The sequence below is a fragment of the Pelodiscus sinensis genome, chromosome 9, assembly GCF_052426305.1.
Source record: "Pelodiscus sinensis isolate ZL-2025 chromosome 9, ASM5242630v1, whole genome shotgun sequence".
Taxonomy (NCBI): domain Eukaryota; kingdom Metazoa; phylum Chordata; order Testudines; family Trionychidae; genus Pelodiscus; species Pelodiscus sinensis.
Window position 1 is genome coordinate 20,798,226 of NC_143060.1, and position 18,344 is coordinate 20,816,569.

Below are 18,344 nucleotides of genomic sequence, written 5' to 3' on the forward strand. Positions count from 1 at the left end.
TTCAGGGGTTCTACCTGCACCTGGAAAATCAGTTATTGAGAGTCTTTGGACTTCAAATGTCACACAAGATAGTGTGATTGCTCATGATTCTCCTTCTAAAGCAGGTGTTTTAAAATCCTTTAGAAATGAGTTTTCTTTGTCCTTAGAGCAGTGTTAGAATTCTGGCAGTAGGATGCTGGATTACAATCTGAAGGGAACCCTCACAGTAAAGGAAGGAGATTATCATGTGGTATTGTTGCCATGTTACAGTGATCGTCTTTTTGCCTCGCTATACTTGAGTGCTTGTCTATTGCTGGGGGTGGAGGGTTACATTACAGCAGTAGGTTTCCCTTATATGCATGTCCTCTATCACACATGGAGAAAGTCATATGACATCATCCCACTCAGCACTGATAACGCGTATTCAAAGCAGTGAGAGAACAGCAATAATTTCAAACTTAAAATTTCTCTTTTATTTTAGGAATCCTGATTGGATGATATATGACATCATACACACAATAGCATTAAAATCCTATAGCAGTATGAATATTTATAGTCACTAGTGATTTCTTACTCTGATTTGCATCATATAACAGTACACAGTGGTTTGTCTATGTTTTCTCGCTGCCACAACAGATTTGTTTTCTAATACATTAATTGCAGCCTTAAATGTAAATGAAAATTCTGATTAAGTCTGTAAAATGGGATGGTGAATGCATTCATGTAGTAATTCAAAGCAATTTATTGACATTTTAAATCATGCTTTGCAGACACCCATCATAGGGTTAGTTCATTAACGTGCTTATGATTGCAATGGGTAAAATGGAGAGATGATTGTAAAAACTGAAAACATTCCAAGTTCCCTATGCAGTATCTTGCCAGAGCTCTGAAATATGAATCAAAATGAGGGTTACTATGGAAAGAGTTAGCAATCCTGTTTTAAATATCTCCGTGTGAACATTTGCATTGCAAATCCTCTTCCTGTGAAATGATGAGCATTTAAAAAAAATATGCAAAGCTTGAGATGAGTAGGTTGCTGCCTACTTTTGACTTATTTAAATATGCACAGGGCTTCCTCCATTTTAATCTTCCTTTTGAAAAACATGGCTGTATTGCTATAGCTGGCAAACCCCTCAAAAAACAGCCCATCATTTCTTCACTGCATAGCACAGCTGAGCCAGATTAATCCGGAGTGGGAACCCCCTTCAGCCAGCTAAGCAGCCAGGACTATCCATAATTCATAAGTGCTTCAAGCCATCAAGCTGAATGCATTTGGATTAGTTCTTGCTTCTTCGTGCAATCCCTGATTTCATTATTTGTTCTGCCAGCAAATAAACCCACATACAGCTCTTCTGCAAAGATCGAATGCAAAGCTTAGCTTTGTCTTGGACTAGCAAATACCATGTTTTTTCAAATCTTTTCACTTTTATGAACATTAAGCTTTTTTATTAATTGGAAAACTGGGATATCCTCGTGCTTGTGGAATTCCTCTACCTAACCTGTGAATTCTTCATAAGAGATTTGTTGTTTGTGGTGTGGAGTTTTCCAAAATGCCTGAAGCAAACTATTTGTTATCTGTATCTTGGGGTTACATCAAGGTGGGTTAAGAATTTTGGAAGACAATTTATAAATGGCTGTGTTATGTGTTACAAATCTAGGACATAAAATTCATAAAGCATAAGCTATTTAAGGTGTGTGTGTGTGTGTATATATATATATATAGAGAGAGAGAGAGAGAGAGAGAGAACATCCTTTTGGAGGACAGAATAATATTGTTATAAAAACAGTTGAACTTGAAAATTAAGAATACAATTTTGTACATATTAGGATAAAAACATGGTTTATGTCCTACATTGTAATATATTAAATCCAACCATATATATATATATATATATATTTAGTTTTGTACTATATTTTCCTCTGTCATGCATTCCAAATGGATGCAGTTACCTTTATTTTGCAAAAATAGAGCAAATTTATATATAAAATGTATGCAGGATATGGAATTGAAAACCAGTGGAGGACATTTATCTTGTATAAAACATCATCTTCTCTTTCATTTGATGCAGTAATAACTGATGTGCACATTCTGTTAAAAATTCATTATTGTCAATTTACTATAACAGTAAGAAACTGCTGCTTTATGATGGTGATGAATATTATCTAAATGCATATATTATTACAATATTATCTAAACAGTGTAGATATTTAGAGTATAGCAGTTGGTGCTAGATTCTAAATATCTACACAATTTATTTTTCAATATCTTGTTTGTGGATTTGCATGTAATAAATTTACAGCTCAATCAATGTAGAGCGACATTCAGAAAAATGTCAGGCTTTTATTTTTTTTTTCAACAGTTCAAGAGAATGCTGAACCGGGAGCTGACACACCTCTCAGAGATGAGCCGGTCGGGGAACCAGGTGTCTGAATACATTTCAAACACTTTCCTGGGTAAGACATTTCACACCAAGCTTTCATATCCCACAGGAAGAGGATTTTGTGGACAACAGATTAGCCAATAGCCTATACAGGCAGTCCCCGGGTTACATGGATCCGACTTACATCGGATCCCTACTTACAAACGGGGTGAGGCAACCCCGCATTAACTGCTTCCCCCCAGCAGACCAGGGAGACGCGGAGCGGCTTTTCTCAGCAGACACCTCAGCTTGAGAATAAAGGACTGAGGGAAGTGAGGTGTGGGAGAATAAAACTGAGCTCTGGAGAAATGTTTGGCTAGAGTTTCCCCTACAATATGTACCGGTTCCGACTTACATACAAATTCAACTTAAGAACAAACCTACAGTCCCTATCTTGTACGTAACCCGGGGACTGCCTGTACTTGTGTCCATTCTTTAAAATAGTTATTCTGTACAAAACGTTGCTGAACTGTTTTCTTTTGGGGCAAGTGGCCTAGATTTCAGATATATAATGGGGGAAAATAGAACAATGTTTGGATAAGTATTTCCTCAAAGTAAATAAATTCCTCTAAATGTAACAAAATGTTTCTGTTTTCAATAAGAGTTTGTGAACCTGCTGTTAGCTGCATTATGCATAGTTTTCTTTTGACCTTATAAAGGACAAAGTCACACACACAGTTGAATACTTCCCTTCTTTGCACATCTTTTGCAATAAAATTGCATTATTCCCCTATCTCACAGTAAGCAGCCTTGTTGTTTACTATGCCACTTTGAATGTATATGTGAATTTACCACTCCTAATCCTGGGTGTGAGCCTGAAAATATTTATATGCAAGAATAACCTGTCTCACTTTTGTAGTTGTGTTAATACTGACAATAATCAGGTGTTTAAATTTTAAAGAGTTGGACCCTATGTGATTGCATTATTTCACAACATGTAATTTTCTGTAAATACTTCACATTCAGTTTTAGAATTTGTAAGTATTCTTAATGAGCAGAGATTCAGCAAAATACAAATGCAACATTTAAGTCTCGTGTAAGCCTTTACCACTAAAAGGCACATCAGACCTTATACGTATTGGGAACCTCAGTATTGGGATGAACTTAAAAAGGGAAGAAATGATTTTTCATCAGTGGTATACAGCGGGGCCAGCCACTGCAGACCCAGAGGCATGGAATGTGGGGCCTGGCTCTGTGCCCTGGAAGGGGCGGAGCCTTGGGTGGAAGGGGCGGAAGTCAGAGCAATCAGTCCTTAGCACCACCTGGAGCATGGCGCTGGGCCCTTCTCCACTCTCCCAGCTATCAGAGCCATGCAGAGCGGTAGAGCAGTGCACCTGGTGGTATTTACAGATTTTTCCTGCTAGATTTTTTGAGGAACTTACTGCTCATCATGGTTTGCCAATAAGAGAGAACACAAATATGCCCATAGAACTCGACTTTAGAATTTGTCTTGATTGTGGTCTTGATTGTTCATTTTTAAAGTAAATAAATAAACACAGCTTCTTAATTGTTAAATTAGCCAAAAAGGGACCTGTGCGTGCACTTAAATTTCTAGATGAATTGTATTTCAAGGATGGGGCTTGCTTCTTAATGCCTGTCCCAAAAATAAAACACTGCATCTTCACTTGCCTAAATTAAACAGAAGGAAAGGTTTTGTAATGCTCAGGATCTGCAAAGGAACAAGTAGGGCTATGAACAGCTCATAGCATGAATAAGGTGCGTGATATATCATAGCCTTGATTAGTCAGAGTGCCAAATTCAGTATTGACTTCATCAGGCGCAACTTCAGTAGGTGCTATAAAGTAAGTCATCTGGGGAATGTAGAGATGCCATACTGGCTGTGCCTTCCTTTAGGTTTGCCAGAAATGTCCCAATTTGCTACTAACCGTCCCAATCCTAATGTCCATATTTAGTCAGTGGGCATTTGGCCGGAGTAAAGGCAGCATGTTTGGGCAGCATATCAGTGACCAATCTAGGGAAGAAAAGGTATTCTTACCACTGCCTCGAATCTGTCTAGATGAATTTACAGCAACCCCAAACAGTTTTTTCATTGTATGCCACCCTCTGCTCCCTTTCTTTCTCATCTCCTCAGAGAATTTGTAGCCTTGTGTGTGGAACTGCAGCATCTGTTTCTGCGCCATTCTGTGTGCTGCAGAAGCGCTAAATTTAAACCTACTCTATTGAGTGTGATTTTTTTTAATGTAATTTATTTTCAACTTCAGTAAGAATCCAAATCCTAAATGAGTGTTTCTTTTTTGTGAGTAGTAATTATGGGATTAATGATAACAGTTAATGGCAGGCTTTCGTACAATAAACGTTAAGGCCCCAACAAGAGAGCTGCATGACCATACTCTGATTTTGTATTTCCTTTCTGGAGATGTGATTAGCATCTCAGTTATTTAGACTTCTGCTGCAGCATACTATATAGCTTTTGTTCAGTAACTAATTGTCCTTGTGACATACTCATAGACTGTATTTAAGAACACATGGAACAGATGCTCTGGAGCAAATTGCTTAACCTTTGGTGGCTGACCATAGAGTCATAAAGGAGATGACAGTCACATGTTTGGGAAGGTTTTACAGGGGACCACAAGTAGGTCTGACAGAAAGCAATACAAACTCATTGAGAGTGGGAATTATAACAGTTGTTAGAAACCATACAATGTGATGTACAAGGTACACAAAATTAGTCTGCACCCTTTTTATATTTTAATGAACTACTTTCAATATCTGCCTATTAAGTGGACAGAAGCATTTTTCTCAAAATTCACATTATTCATGAGTTTAATTAGTTTATCGACAAACAGGGTTTAGATTTAGGATCTTCAGTTTGCCCTGCCTTGACACTACACGTTGCTAAGGGGATTGTATATCAGAAAGTCCTTCTGTTGATCCATTGCCTACTCAAAAAGCAAACACCTGTTGATGCCAAATCAACAGTTGTCATGAATAATGGCTTTCTTCTTAATTGCAATGTTGCAGACACAGTAGTAGTTCTTATTGCACAGATCTTTAATTAAGCAAAGGAAAACACAGCAAATGCCTTAATTCCTTTAGAGATGATCGGATCTGCAAAAGCACAAGGGGAGTATAGTCTATTTCACAAGTGCACGAAAGGTGCGCCTGCAAAAGTAATTTGCCATTGTTTTTCCATTTTAATCCAATAAATAAAATTATTTGTGTTCCATTAAACTAATTATGTAAATAGATTTATTTATTAAAGCAAATTACAGCAGCAGCAGGCCAAATTCTCCCCTACCTCTGTATGCTCAACTCCTATTGAAGTAAAATAATAGTTCTACACATCTGAGGATTTAAGTTGGTCCTGTATTCTGTATGACACTTTGTTATTTTTAATCTAAATTAATCAAAAGGGTGGGCGTTATATTATAAAATCATTAATAAACTATTGCTGGTGTCATCTGGCATAAAGGATAACTGCATAGCGGATCATGCCCCAGCAAAGCCCAAAGGGAAGATTCATCACTGTGAAGGGCAGACAGTGATTATGTTGCTGTCCTGCACTAGGGTTAAGATCAGGAGAGGTCATCTTATTAATACACTTGGCCTCCAGGGTGAAATCTGTGCATGGAATCATTAAATCAGCTTAAATTTTGATTATCCTGGACACATCCTTCTTTCACATTCAATGGCAGCTCCACTCACAACAGAAGAGAGTCAGCTGTTTCTGACAGCCTGCAATACTCATCATCACCCTGACATTAGTATAGTTACATCAACAGTGAATTTGACCTCTTCTTCCTAGGACCATTGCCATTCATTTCGTCACCATAGGATCTTATACCAGCATTTGTGTTATTAGTGGATTTAGACCTGAGTGCTTCAGCCTTTCACGATTAATGATTACTATTTTAAAGGCACTAGTAGTGAGTAATAATGTCTTAATTTACAATAATCATTACTTGCTTGAATGTAGTATTTCAAATTCAGTGTGACTTGTGATGATTTATAAATAATTAGGAGTCAGTAGATTACACGGTTCTAAAATTATCTTGTATATAAAATTAAAACTTAAATGAAGTGCCTCCAAATGGTTGATTTTAAAGTGAGAGTTTGCTGTGTCTTGACTCCGTGTCGTTGAATCATTTCACCTTTTTTCTTTAACAGACAAACAAAATGATGTGGAGATTCCCTCTCCCACACAGAAAGACAGAGAGAAGAAGAAGAAACAGCAGCTTATGACACAGATCAGTGGAGTGAAAAAATTAATGCATAGTTCAAGCTTAAACAACACCAGTATTTCACGGTTTGGGGTGAAAACAGAAAAGGAAGACCATCTGGCCAAGGTGTTTATGACTCCTATACATAAACATCTGTAACCCTTCTGCCAGGCCGAGTAAATAGCAGCAGCAAGGGCCGGGTTCAGTGTCTAGGGGTCTCCTCCCAACGAGGTAATACAACACCGGCTCGAGCCCCCACCCAGTGACCTGGGAAATCTTACTTACACCTCTGGGTGCCTCAAAAGAGGCAATTCTTCCCCTCTCGCAAGCACAGAGCCTCAGTAGAGTAGCAAACCTTTAATAACATGAGGTAACCCAATGAGCAACGGCCCTCCCCCCAGCCACAAATCTCCCCAACGTCCCAAAAGTCCAACACCCCAAGAGTCTCAGCCCTGGGTCAGTGCCATCCCAGGGTTCAAAAGTCCACCCGGCAGGGTTTCACCATTCCAACCTGGAGGGGTGGGGATCGATGCACCTTACGTGGCCCGGCGGTGGCTCCGCCTCTCCGTGCCGCCACCGTCAACGCGAGTCACTCCGCCACACTCCACTTGTCGTCAGGTAAGCCGCCTCCACTGTCCAGCTCCGCAAATCCACCAACCGCCTCAGTCCACACTCCAGGCTGCCAGCTGGTTGCTCCTGCCGCTCTCCACCAGCTGCCGCTCCTACCAGCCACAGGCCACCGCCAGCTGCATCTACTGTCCACCTGTGCTTGCTGGTTGCCCCTTGCAAACTGCTTTGCTAGCAGCGCAGCGCCAGGCTCCCCTCAGCAACAGTGATTTCAGCTCTTGTCCACAGCTCAGCAACAGTGATTTCAGCTCTCGTCCACAGCTCAGCAACAGTGATTTCAGCTCATAACAGAGGAGCCTTAGCGCTGGCCCACAGCAAAGTTAGCTCCACAGCTCAAAACTAGACTCCTAATGGAATCTAAATTAACTCTGATATTCCACAGTGGAGAGAGGAGGGAGTGCAATCAGTGTTGTTTAGGCCCTCAGACAGGGCCCCACCACCAGGTACCAAGACCTGTCCCCAACCTCTCTCAATTTGACTGGGTTTGGAACCCATGCCCCTTGTCTAGAGAGTGCTACTTAGTTTATGGCGAATCCCTCGGTCATAAACAGTTCCACCATTCCATTGTCCTTGATTCACATAATCAGGGTAACAACACTTTTATCCCCTCTGCCTCAATAACAGAGAGACTGGGGCTCCCACAGTGGCCAAAGTGACGATTTGGGCTGCTGTGGCACATACTAGACAGGGTGGGTGTGTCTATGCAAATTGGGCTCAGCCCCTGAAGTCTCTTTGCACCACTTGCCACAGTTCGCCACTAGATGTCAGAATAGAGTTTACCCTGACCCTGCTTACACATCATTATAATTATATCATTCTAGAACTTCATTGAGGCTGGAAAGGCAGAAAAGATGACATTGCCCACTAGCTTTAGCATTAAAATGGGAGCCAAGCCTTCTGGGTTCTGTTCTCATCTGTTTGAACTACTAGAGCAAGTCCCTTCGCCTAGCCTGATGGCCTCTTTTATAACATGGGAATAAATATTACCTACCTGGCAAGAGTATTGTGAGAATTAATGTTTTCAATGAGACTTGAATCAGGCCCCTAAAGTATATTTTTAGGTGGGAATAGACCTTTCAAGTTTAATCAGAATAGTTTAAAAGACCAGAAGGACTGAACTACGAAGTCTTAGGCATTGGTGAACACAGCGCAGCCATGTCTGCCATTGGCCTATGGGGTTTCCTATGGCTACATGAGACAGCACTGAAAACAATTCTCAATGTGCTCCCCACTTAAGTGGTTTGACATAGACTCGTCATTGTTACGGTACATTGCATGTACCTTGATAGTGACCAGTTAATATTAATTATCATCTTGATTAAATGGATAAATATGATAGTGTGTAGTGCATGCTCCCACATTCATTTTTAACGTATTGTAACTATTCTTTTATTATTTTTCTTTAGGAGTTGGAGGATCTGAATAAATGGGGTCTTAACATATTTAATGTTGCAAGATATTCACACAGCCGGCCCCTCACCTGTATTATGTACGCCATTTTTCAGGTTAGAGATTCAACATTCATTTGCTATTTTTTTACAACACTTTTATGGTTTCTCATTGTTTCTTAACTCTTAAAATTTGCTGATGAGGGCACCTTTGCTTGCATGATTAATATGTATTCTCTTCACATTTATTAAACAGGAGCGAGATCTATTAAAAACATTCAAAATCTCATCTGACACCTTTATAACTTACATGATGACGTTGGAAGACCACTATCATTCTGATGTCGCCTACCATAACAGCCTTCATGCTGCTGATGTTGCCCAGTCGACACATGTTCTTCTTTCTACCCCTGCACTAGATGTGAGTTGTTCTGTATTGGGTCATTGATGTAATTTTACTGGGATTCTAAAGCATTAAAGCAGGATATCTGAATGGATATTTCAGTACATAGCTCCTCTGTGTGAATTAATTAGCTATATGCAGTATTTGGTGGCCCTGAAAACAAACTACTGGAAGACAACAGGGGGCGTGAATGTCGCAAATGGGGAGTTTTGAGCAAACCATGTTAAAATACATAGTAGAACACTTAAATGGATGCATTCTGCTTCAGCACCTATCTAGATTGCAACAGTACTGTACTGCTTTTCTGAGGGTTTAGTTTACTCTCGGGCAAAGATACCTTAAGTAATTTTCAGTAACAGGTACACGTACTGTTTGAAGGGCTTTCTTCTAACTAGAAGCCTTTTGCCCATGGAAGGCAAAATCTTAATAACACTGACAATTTGTCTTGACAATTTTTCATGCAAACCATTTGTAGCTTTTAGTTTAAAGACTGCGGTCATGTGCTCATTTTGTTTATTTCTTTTCCCTAGGCTGTCTTCACAGATTTGGAAATCCTTGCAGCAATTTTTGCAGCTGCAATTCATGATGTAGATCACCCTGGTGTCTCCAACCAATTTCTTATTAATACGAGTAAGTCTTGTTTTCAACACAGTAGTAGCTTACTAATTTGCAAATCTAGCAGATCCTCTCCCTTGATTAGCTAAGATTTCATGGCACAGTATAGTCTCAAATTACTACTTTAAAACTAAATTACCATTGTGCAATAACCATGCAGTAAACTGCTAGCACTCCACAAGGCCAGGCAATAGTTAAACAGTTGTCAAAATAAAAATATTAGGGAATTTTGTGCTGTTGTCTCTTTGGGAGCATACATCATGTTTATTTTCTTAGCACTAATTCACAGTGAGTTTTCTGGTCATTGATGGGAACTTGGACAGTTCATTTATAACTAATATGAAACAACTAAATAATGCGTAATATATTTTATATTTTTATTATCATTGTAGATGATGATTAGGGCCCTACCAAATTCACATCCATGCAAAACAAGTCATGGACTGTGAAATCTGGTGTCCTGTGAAATCTGGCCTTTTGTGTGCTTTTATCCAATACCTGTAGTATACTGATTACACAAGTAGACCAGTGTTTCTGAAATTGGGGAGCCTGACCCAAAATTGCAGGGGGGTCATCAGGTTGTTTTAGGAGTGTCACAGTATTGCCACCCTCGTTTCTGCACTGTCTTCAGGGCTGGGCAACTGGAGAGCGATTGTTGTAAAACTGGTCGGCTGCCCAGTTCTGAAGGCAGCACCCTGCCAGCAGCAGTGAAGAAGTAAGGGTGGTAATATCATACCATGTCGCCCTTACTGCTGTGCTGCTGCTTTCAGAGCTGGGTGGCCAAAGAGTGGCAGCTGTTGACTAAGGTTCCAGTTCTGCAGGCAGCAGTGCAGAATTACGGGTGTCAATACCTTACCATGTCATTCTTACTTCTGCACTGATGCTGAGGGCGGCTCTGCCATCAGAGCTCCATTCCTGGCTAGCAGCAGCTGTCACGCTCAAGCTGTCCAGCTCTGAAGGAATGCTGTTGCCAGCCACTGTGCAGAATAAGTGTAACAGCACTGCAACCTCATACAATATCCTTGTGATCTCCTTTTTGAGTCAGAACCATTACAATTACAACTCCATGATATTTCAGATTTAAATAGCTGAAATCATGACATTTACCACTTTTAAAATCCTATGACTGTGAAATTGGGGCCCTAATGATGACAAAACCAAAGGTTAATGTTTGGGTTCACAGTCTGGTTTTTAACATGCTAAATACATGCGTTGATTCCAAGGCTACTGCATGGTTCCTTTTTGGAAAGTTTCTTTGTATGTTTCATGCTTTCTATTGTTAGTGACGAAATATCTATTTTTTTTCTCTCATTTAAAACTAGTTGCCAGTTAAGCTGAATAATAATGGGTATATTAGAGTTCTTGTATACAAGTGTTAATATTACTATTTGGCTCTGATAAAACAAAAAATTGGTAGGCTATAACATGCCTAATTGTTAATATTTTAATGATTATAAACATTTTAATGCACAAGAAAAATATGCCTACATGATGCTTACTGATCTCTTTCACACTTTTTTGCTAGATTCTGAACTAGCTCTGATGTACAATGATGAATCTGTCTTGGAAAACCACCATCTTGCTGTAGGTTTCAAGCTGCTCCAGGAAGAGCACTGTGATATCTTCCAGAACCTTTCAAAGAAACAGCGTCAGACTCTCAGGAAAATGGTGATAGACATGGTAAGAATTCCACCTTCCCATACTCTGGTTATCCCTACTATTCTTAAAGAGAAAAATTGCCTTTTTGCACTGCTGCATTTCACTTCAGAAGGTTTTCTTCTTTTGTAAAGGTGTTGGCAACAGATATGTCCAAACATATGAGTCTTTTGGCAGACCTAAAGACTATGGTGGAAACTAAGAAAGTGACAAGTTCAGGAGTTCTCCTTTTGGATAACTACACAGATCGTATACAGGTATATATTGGAATTTTCCTTACCTTTTTGCAGTTTTGCACAGTTTATTTCTTAGTGGAAGAAATCATGCTGCATAGTTTTACTCTGGTTAATAGTCTTGGCTTTTGTTGCAAAAAGCAGTGCTAACTTTTTTTTTTAGAAATCATTGAAAGCTTGTAGGATCCATATAACTGCTGTTCTATACCAGGGAGAGCAGCGAAGTAGTACAGGAAGGCCCTAAAGATGGATTTAGATGCTGCAGTGTTCTCTCATTCTCTCTCTTCTTGAAGTTGTTCCATTCTATATAAACAATTCAATTTTCAATGGGCTAGATGGGCGGAAAGGGGTCGAAGAGGGCAATTGCCCCAGAGCCCAGCAAAACAAGGTACCGTGGGGCTTCTGAAAGAGGGTTTTTTCCCCGACATTTGGCCCCGTATAGACGGGCCAAATATTGAAAAATCCTCTTCCAGAAAAAAAATGGAAGATAGGCAAATGTGAGAAAGGAGTGTACTGTCTCAGAGGCAGCACCCCATTCCTTCCTCCATGTTGGTGGCAGGCTTACAAAAAAGCTTCCAAAAGCTGCTTATATGGAGATAAGTTGCTGGAGTATATAGAACACTCTTTCTCTGTAAATCCCTTTGTCCACAGTTAATCAAATCCATTTTGTTTGTGTACAGGGATGTTATTCAGTTAATAGAGCAGGGATATTTAGCTAGAAAAGGCTTAGTTTAGAAAAAATGATGAATGGTGGGAAGCACCTGCATTCAAGAACAGACCTACGTGATGGCATACTGCAGCCGCACCCTGCGTAGTCACAGAGTTAGCTGCTTTGGCACACAGTACCCTTTTTGCTTCCACAAAAGACCCTGGCAATTATTTTCTAATGTAACTTGGAAGGAGGAAATTTTTCAGAAGTTACTTTTTATAATCAAAGACTTTTATGATTCAAATGTTCCTGATAAAACAAACAGGCATGGTCCGAAATCTTCTTTTATTCCTTTTTATTTTCTGAGCTTTCTTATTAATATAATTTCAGGTTCTCCGAAATATGGTGCATTGTGCAGACCTGAGTAATCCCACAAAATCCCTGGAATTATATCGACAGTGGACAGACAGAATCATGGAGGAATTTTTCCAGCAGGGAGATAAAGAACGAGAGAGGGGAATGGAAATTAGTCCAATGTGTGACAAACACACAGCATCAGTGGAAAAATCACAGGTAATTTACATCAGGGTACATTTTATTTGTTTCAGGGTGTAATTTTAAAATTGACTAAGACAAGGTCATCCCTGAAATAACTCTGGTCTCATCAGGGGAGTTACACCAGGAATGAGTTTGGTCCAAATGTTTTTAGTTAATTTGGATATTTTTATTAAAGGAGTGGCATTCTCTTGCTGCATTTCATATTCTCAAGAGTCATATGCCTTTTCAATTTATACTGAAAGGTGTTTTTTTTCAGCAGCATAGGTAAATAGGCAAAGGTTAAGAAGTTTGATCCTGGTAGACACCAACTACCTGAATGTCTCTGAAGTTTTTATGAATTTACATGACCATTTTAAGTGATCTCTTTCCAGCTTCACTTAGCCTCATGTTCAAGTGCAGACTCATCCTTTTCCTTTTATGCTCCTATTTCCAGAAGCAATCAATATTTATCTGATCCCCTGGATGAGAAGGTGCATTTCAGATTTCTCCACCTACCTTTCTTCTCTGATCCTTTACAAAATCCTTCTCCTCGGTCCTTGGACAGTCCTTCCTAAATTGGGCAATGTCCTGCCAGATCACTGAAATTTTGAAAATCTTTATTTAGTAGCTAGTCTCTTTACATTTTGCAAAATCGAGGGACTTCTGAGTCAGGATCCATTCTGGAATGCTTTGGGAAAGACCTATCGACAACAGGTAACCCCAGTGTGGACTGTCAGACCTCTGGAAATGCAGGGTATGTCTACATTGCCCAGTCTTGCGCAAGAACATATGCAAATGAGCCTCAAGAGGGGGGTTTTGCTCAAGAAGGAGCAGTGTAGACTGCTCCTTCTTGCGCAAAAGCCCCTTGTGCAAAAATGATGGCTCATTAAGTATGCAAATGAGCAGCGATATACATTGCTCTGCCTCATTTGCATATGTTCTTGTGCAAGACTGGGCAATGTAGACATAGTCTTTGTGTGTTTTCAGGTTATAATGTTAAGGATCTGTTGGAAGTCATAGGGGGAGGAGATCAGGAAGACAGGGCAGTATTTATCTAAATCAACACAAAAGTGTTAATAAAGAGTTGGCTCCTTTTAAGACCGGAATATTTCTTATTTTGTGAGACCTAATCAGCACATCCCTCATTTTCACTCATAGATTTTAAGGCCAGAAGGATCCCTTAGCTCATGTAGTATGTTCTGTATAACACGCGCCATAGAATTTAACTTGGTCAGTGTTAAGCCCAACAACCTGCATTTAACTAAAATACATTCTGCTCTTCAGATAGCAGTGCCTCAGTTGCTTGTTTCATTAGTTTGGACAAGACATTGTCAGGGATTTATGGGCCCAAATAATTAACAAAGTTGGTCATTATTATTTCTAACTGTCTTCCTGTGCTAAACCAAGTAGTTTCAAAATTTTTCATGTAGCCATTGAAAAAAATCTGCTTATATGTTAGCCCAACAACAATCTACAACCCAACTGTAGCAAGAAAATGTCCATATGCCTGAGGCAGTGTTGAAGCATTTTTCTGTTCCATCTTCTTACTCCAGAGAGATTTTAAAAATGGACTGTGGTTGTGCAGGGAGATAAGGGATTGAACAAAATGGTGACTGTTTGAGCAAGAAAAATGCGTAAACAGAGAGAGAGAGGCATTTACATTTTGAGGTTAAAAGGATCTGAAATAGAATGGTAAATACAGACACGTTTAAAATTCTCAGCTAGACTCAATAATGTCCTTTTATATTTAGTAAATACTCTTTTTTAGGTATTAGAAACTGACAAAACAAAATGTGATCATTTCCTTGGTTGTTTGAGATATTTGTTTAGATAAACAATTAACTTTGCTTCATTAACCAGTTGCAACATTTTTGAGGCTTAGTCCTATATGAATATTGGCATTTTTTATAATATCAACGAACCCCACTATCCAATAATCAAACACAGGAGGTTTTTTTTAATCCACTCTAACAGTGCTTCCAAACATGTGCTGCAGGAAGTTTTCATCACCTTTTTGTTTAAGTTGCCTTGACGGTATGTTACAATTGAATTATAATGGTTCTATTGACATCCTGTTGTGTCTGAAGGAGGCATATGTGATTTCCAAAGCAAACATCCACATGTTGACTCTGGCCCCTTCGAGAGCTGTTTTCCTGCTGCATAGAAATGTTGTTCAGCAGTGCACAGAGTCAAGTGACGCATTCTGCCAATATGGAAGGATTTCAGACCTCTTTATGGCCATTCAGTTTTCTCCATCCTGTACGTCCTGTTTGTCAGACAATTGAAAAGTGATCCAATTCAGAGCTTGCTTGCCAATAGTCTAAAAGACTCCCATTATTTCCACCAATGACACATCCATCCACTCCACAGGAGACCTGCCTACCTATTATACCAACATTGAGGACAAGGGATTATTTTTTGCAGTGGGTCCTTCCTTTAGTTTTGTACACTCTTAACAAATTAAAAAAGAAAGCAACTTTGAAAAATTGCAGTAGGCTGCCTCCAGACAGAAACTGCCATTAGCTCTGCAGCAGAAAAGAGAGAGACGTCTCTCCATTTAAAGGCGCAGAGCACAGAAAACAAGTTTACCTCAAACACAAGCTACATGTGATAATAAGATAGCATTAAAGGGGAAACATAAGTCCATAAAAGCAGCAACATTCAGAATGTAGACAATCTAAGCATGCTGGCTTTTTCACAGCTGCCAGCCAAATGAATGCTCAAGGGAGGAATTGCACAGCAATTGCCTTGAAAAAACCCAGTCGTTTCAGGAACTGAAAGCTGACGTTATATAGCAACCACTGTGAAGCTTTCAATCTCCCAGACTAACTCAGCTTGAGGTTTGCCTTAGTATTGCACCAGAACGACATTTTTTTGGAGTCAGCCAAGATAACAGCAAGTCTATTTATAATGACATATTCCATACAGGGTGGCACTGGTAGCCTAATCCCTGAATGTCCATGTGACCGTTGCTTTTTATGAAACCTCAACTCAGGGCCCTGTTTTGTAGGTGCAGTTTTACATACGCATGATGTATGCAAATAGTGCCATATCAACACTGGGTTTGAGGGCCCAGTCTGATGCAGTTATTTGCAGGCAAAAATAAAGGCTGCTTCTCAGACTCAGGTCCTCAGTGATACTGAATATTTTCTGTAAAATTCATCAGTCATTTGTAATGTGTATGTAATATTTTGTTTCTCAGGTTGGGTTCATTGATTACATTGTCCATCCACTTTGGGAGACCTGGGCAGACCTAGTGCAGCCTGATGCACAAGACATCCTGGATACGTTAGAAGACAATAGAAACTGGTACCAGAGTATGATACCTCAAAGTCCCTCCCCTCCCCTTGATGAACGGAATAGAGACTGTCAGGGTCTAATGGAGAAGTTCCAATTTGAACTGACTCTTGAAGAAGAGGATTCAGACGGACCTGAAAAGGAGGGCGAGAATATCAGCTATTTCAGCAATACAAAGACACTGTGTGTGATTGACCCAGGCAAAAGGGAATCACAAGAAGAGTCTAATATAGAAATTGTGACAGAAGATATGTCACCTGTTGATACATAATGTACTGTATGTAGCTGAACTTTAAACACTTAATGAGCATGCAAGCTGTCTTGTAGGACTAGCCTGCAATCTAGGTCTTAAGCCCGTGTCTAACATTGGCTAAAAGATCTTCCCAGCTACTTGAGATTGGAGTCCAGGTTAAAGATTGTGTATGGAATGATTGCTCAGGAAATTAACAGATGATTTACATTGTCGTTTAAGCCTTGTCATCTAAAACATTGTGTTGTTCCAGAGCCAGCTTGAATTGTTACTGAACTGGTTGAAAGTGAATGACACAGAACTGAGAGATTTTATACTGTTAGGGTTTGGGAATTTATACCAGTTAGACAGATAGAAACTACTGACTAGTAACTCTACATATAAAACCTGTCCACCTAACCACCTGTCTGCAGACCTGTGTGCCTTTTTTGTAAACACTTTCATGTCTTTTCAAGAGCCTATTAAATACACAAAGTTTAGTATAAAACTCTACACAATGTGTTTCAAAATTGGTGGATACTTTTTTGATTCTTCCTGTTAAAAGAAATAGTCTTCCTTCTCTCATGGGCAATATCTGTCACTTTATTGCAGTTCATCATTTTTACAGGCTACATAGAAGGGGTACCCCCAATTTTGCATCGCTACACCTTTAACAGTCACGTTAAATCTCCAGATGACCATTTAAAGTCATTTCATGACTTGCACGTCTTTTCTGTTTGCTTGCTACATGCAACAGTATTTTTTTCCTCAGTGGGGTTCACTTTTGTTGTGCACAGGATAAAGGGTAGTTCTGTTTTTCTAGCACAATGCAGTACATATACAATTAAGTGTAATAAGGCAGTGTGTGATGTGCGTTCTCCCTCTTGGCGGCTCCTTTGCTCAGTGGAAATTGCACGTTCCAATCTTTGTGTTTCTCTCACTTGTAGTTCATATTTCCTAGGTTTAGTTCCATTATTTTTCTCCTGCACTGCCTTGAGCTCTAACACATCCATTACTGTTTATAACAGTGTATTTATTACTTACTGTATATAATGTAATGTTTTGTAAGTTATTAATTTATATAAATTAACATTACCTGTCAATGGTGGTGTTAATTGTGTAGAAAACTCTGGATAAGAGTTGCCTTTTTTTTCCTTGTAGCCTTTTGTATTGCATAAAATAGAAGAACCTGAACATAGCGTAAGAGACATACGGAACCCATAAAGGGCATTCAGGTGGCATTAGCTCACAGGAGTTTTATCTTCATGATGAGATAAGAAAAGTTGTGTCGTATGACGGGGTGAGGGAGAATAGCATGAGCTGTTTAAACTACTAAACCTCTGAAAAAGAAACCCCCTGTGAATGCTGCCAACTATTAAATGTCATGTTCTGATATATGAACAACCCAATGTGAATTTCTATGACAAAATGTGAACTGATGTAATAATTGTGCTGTGAAGCTTCTTCTGACAAAGCTTGTTAGGCATCATTGATGGTGTCAGTTTGTAAAATATATTTCAAGCTTTTGGTCCAACTTGTGACTAAATAGTTGATGAGACTAGCACAGTTGTGCATGATCAATGGGTTTGTATGTCTGTTGAACACTGCATTGTTCCAGGTGGTTATTTTATTGTTTTCAAAAGTTTCACACAATGTATGTTATAGTATTATATATTGTGTTCAGATGCATTCTTAAGAGATTTTTATATGAAGTGAATAAATGAAAGCATGACCTACATAGGGCTCTTTTGGCTGTTTATTTTTATCAACAACTTTGTATGTGGAATTACTAAGCACTATCAAAATATAAACAAGGTTGCTGTAGTCTACTCTGGGAGTAAGCTGACATATGATCACAAACCAGCTTCCATATAAAAACCAGCACTCCACAGATAATAGCTTTCTGCAGCTAGAAGCAAAGCAAGACTCTTACAAAATCTGTAAGCACAAGGAGAATGAAATCCTCTGGCCAGCTGCCTTCTACTTTCTTATTCAAAGACTCACAACAAGTGTTCAGCACTCACACAGTCTCTCATTCCTTATTCATCTTTAACCTTCTTGATGGTGTAGGTCAGCCCACTTAGCCCCTTTCAGACACCCAACATCTTAGGAAATTAGCTTAAAATAATG

At 39.3% G+C, this 18,344-nt stretch overlaps 1 protein-coding gene across 5 annotated transcripts in view; it reads left to right on the forward strand.

The window, feature by feature from the left end:
- The window catches only part of PDE4B (phosphodiesterase 4B), a 413,469-nt gene extending 395,519 nt beyond the window's left edge, over positions 1-17,950 (forward strand). For 4 of the 5 annotated variants that reach the window (XM_075936176.2, XM_075936177.2, XM_075936178.2 and 1 more), the window contains 9 exons: positions 2,340-2,433; positions 6,528-6,706; positions 8,614-8,712; positions 8,852-9,016; positions 9,529-9,628; positions 11,139-11,293; positions 11,404-11,526; positions 12,542-12,724; positions 15,891-17,950. In XM_075936176.2, coding sequence (XP_075792291.1) covers positions 2,340-2,433; positions 6,528-6,706; positions 8,614-8,712; positions 8,852-9,016; positions 9,529-9,628; positions 11,139-11,293; positions 11,404-11,526; positions 12,542-12,724; positions 15,891-16,256 — 1,464 coding nt within the window. In that variant the 3' untranslated portion in view covers positions 16,257-17,950. Of the gene's footprint in view, positions 1-695; positions 1,578-2,339; positions 2,434-6,527; positions 6,707-8,613; positions 8,713-8,851; positions 9,017-9,528; positions 9,629-11,138; positions 11,294-11,403; positions 11,527-12,541; positions 12,725-15,890 lie in introns of those variants that run through there. The other variant, XM_075936180.2, reaches the window with a different exon arrangement.
- Positions 17,951-18,344: the final 394 nt, after the last annotated feature.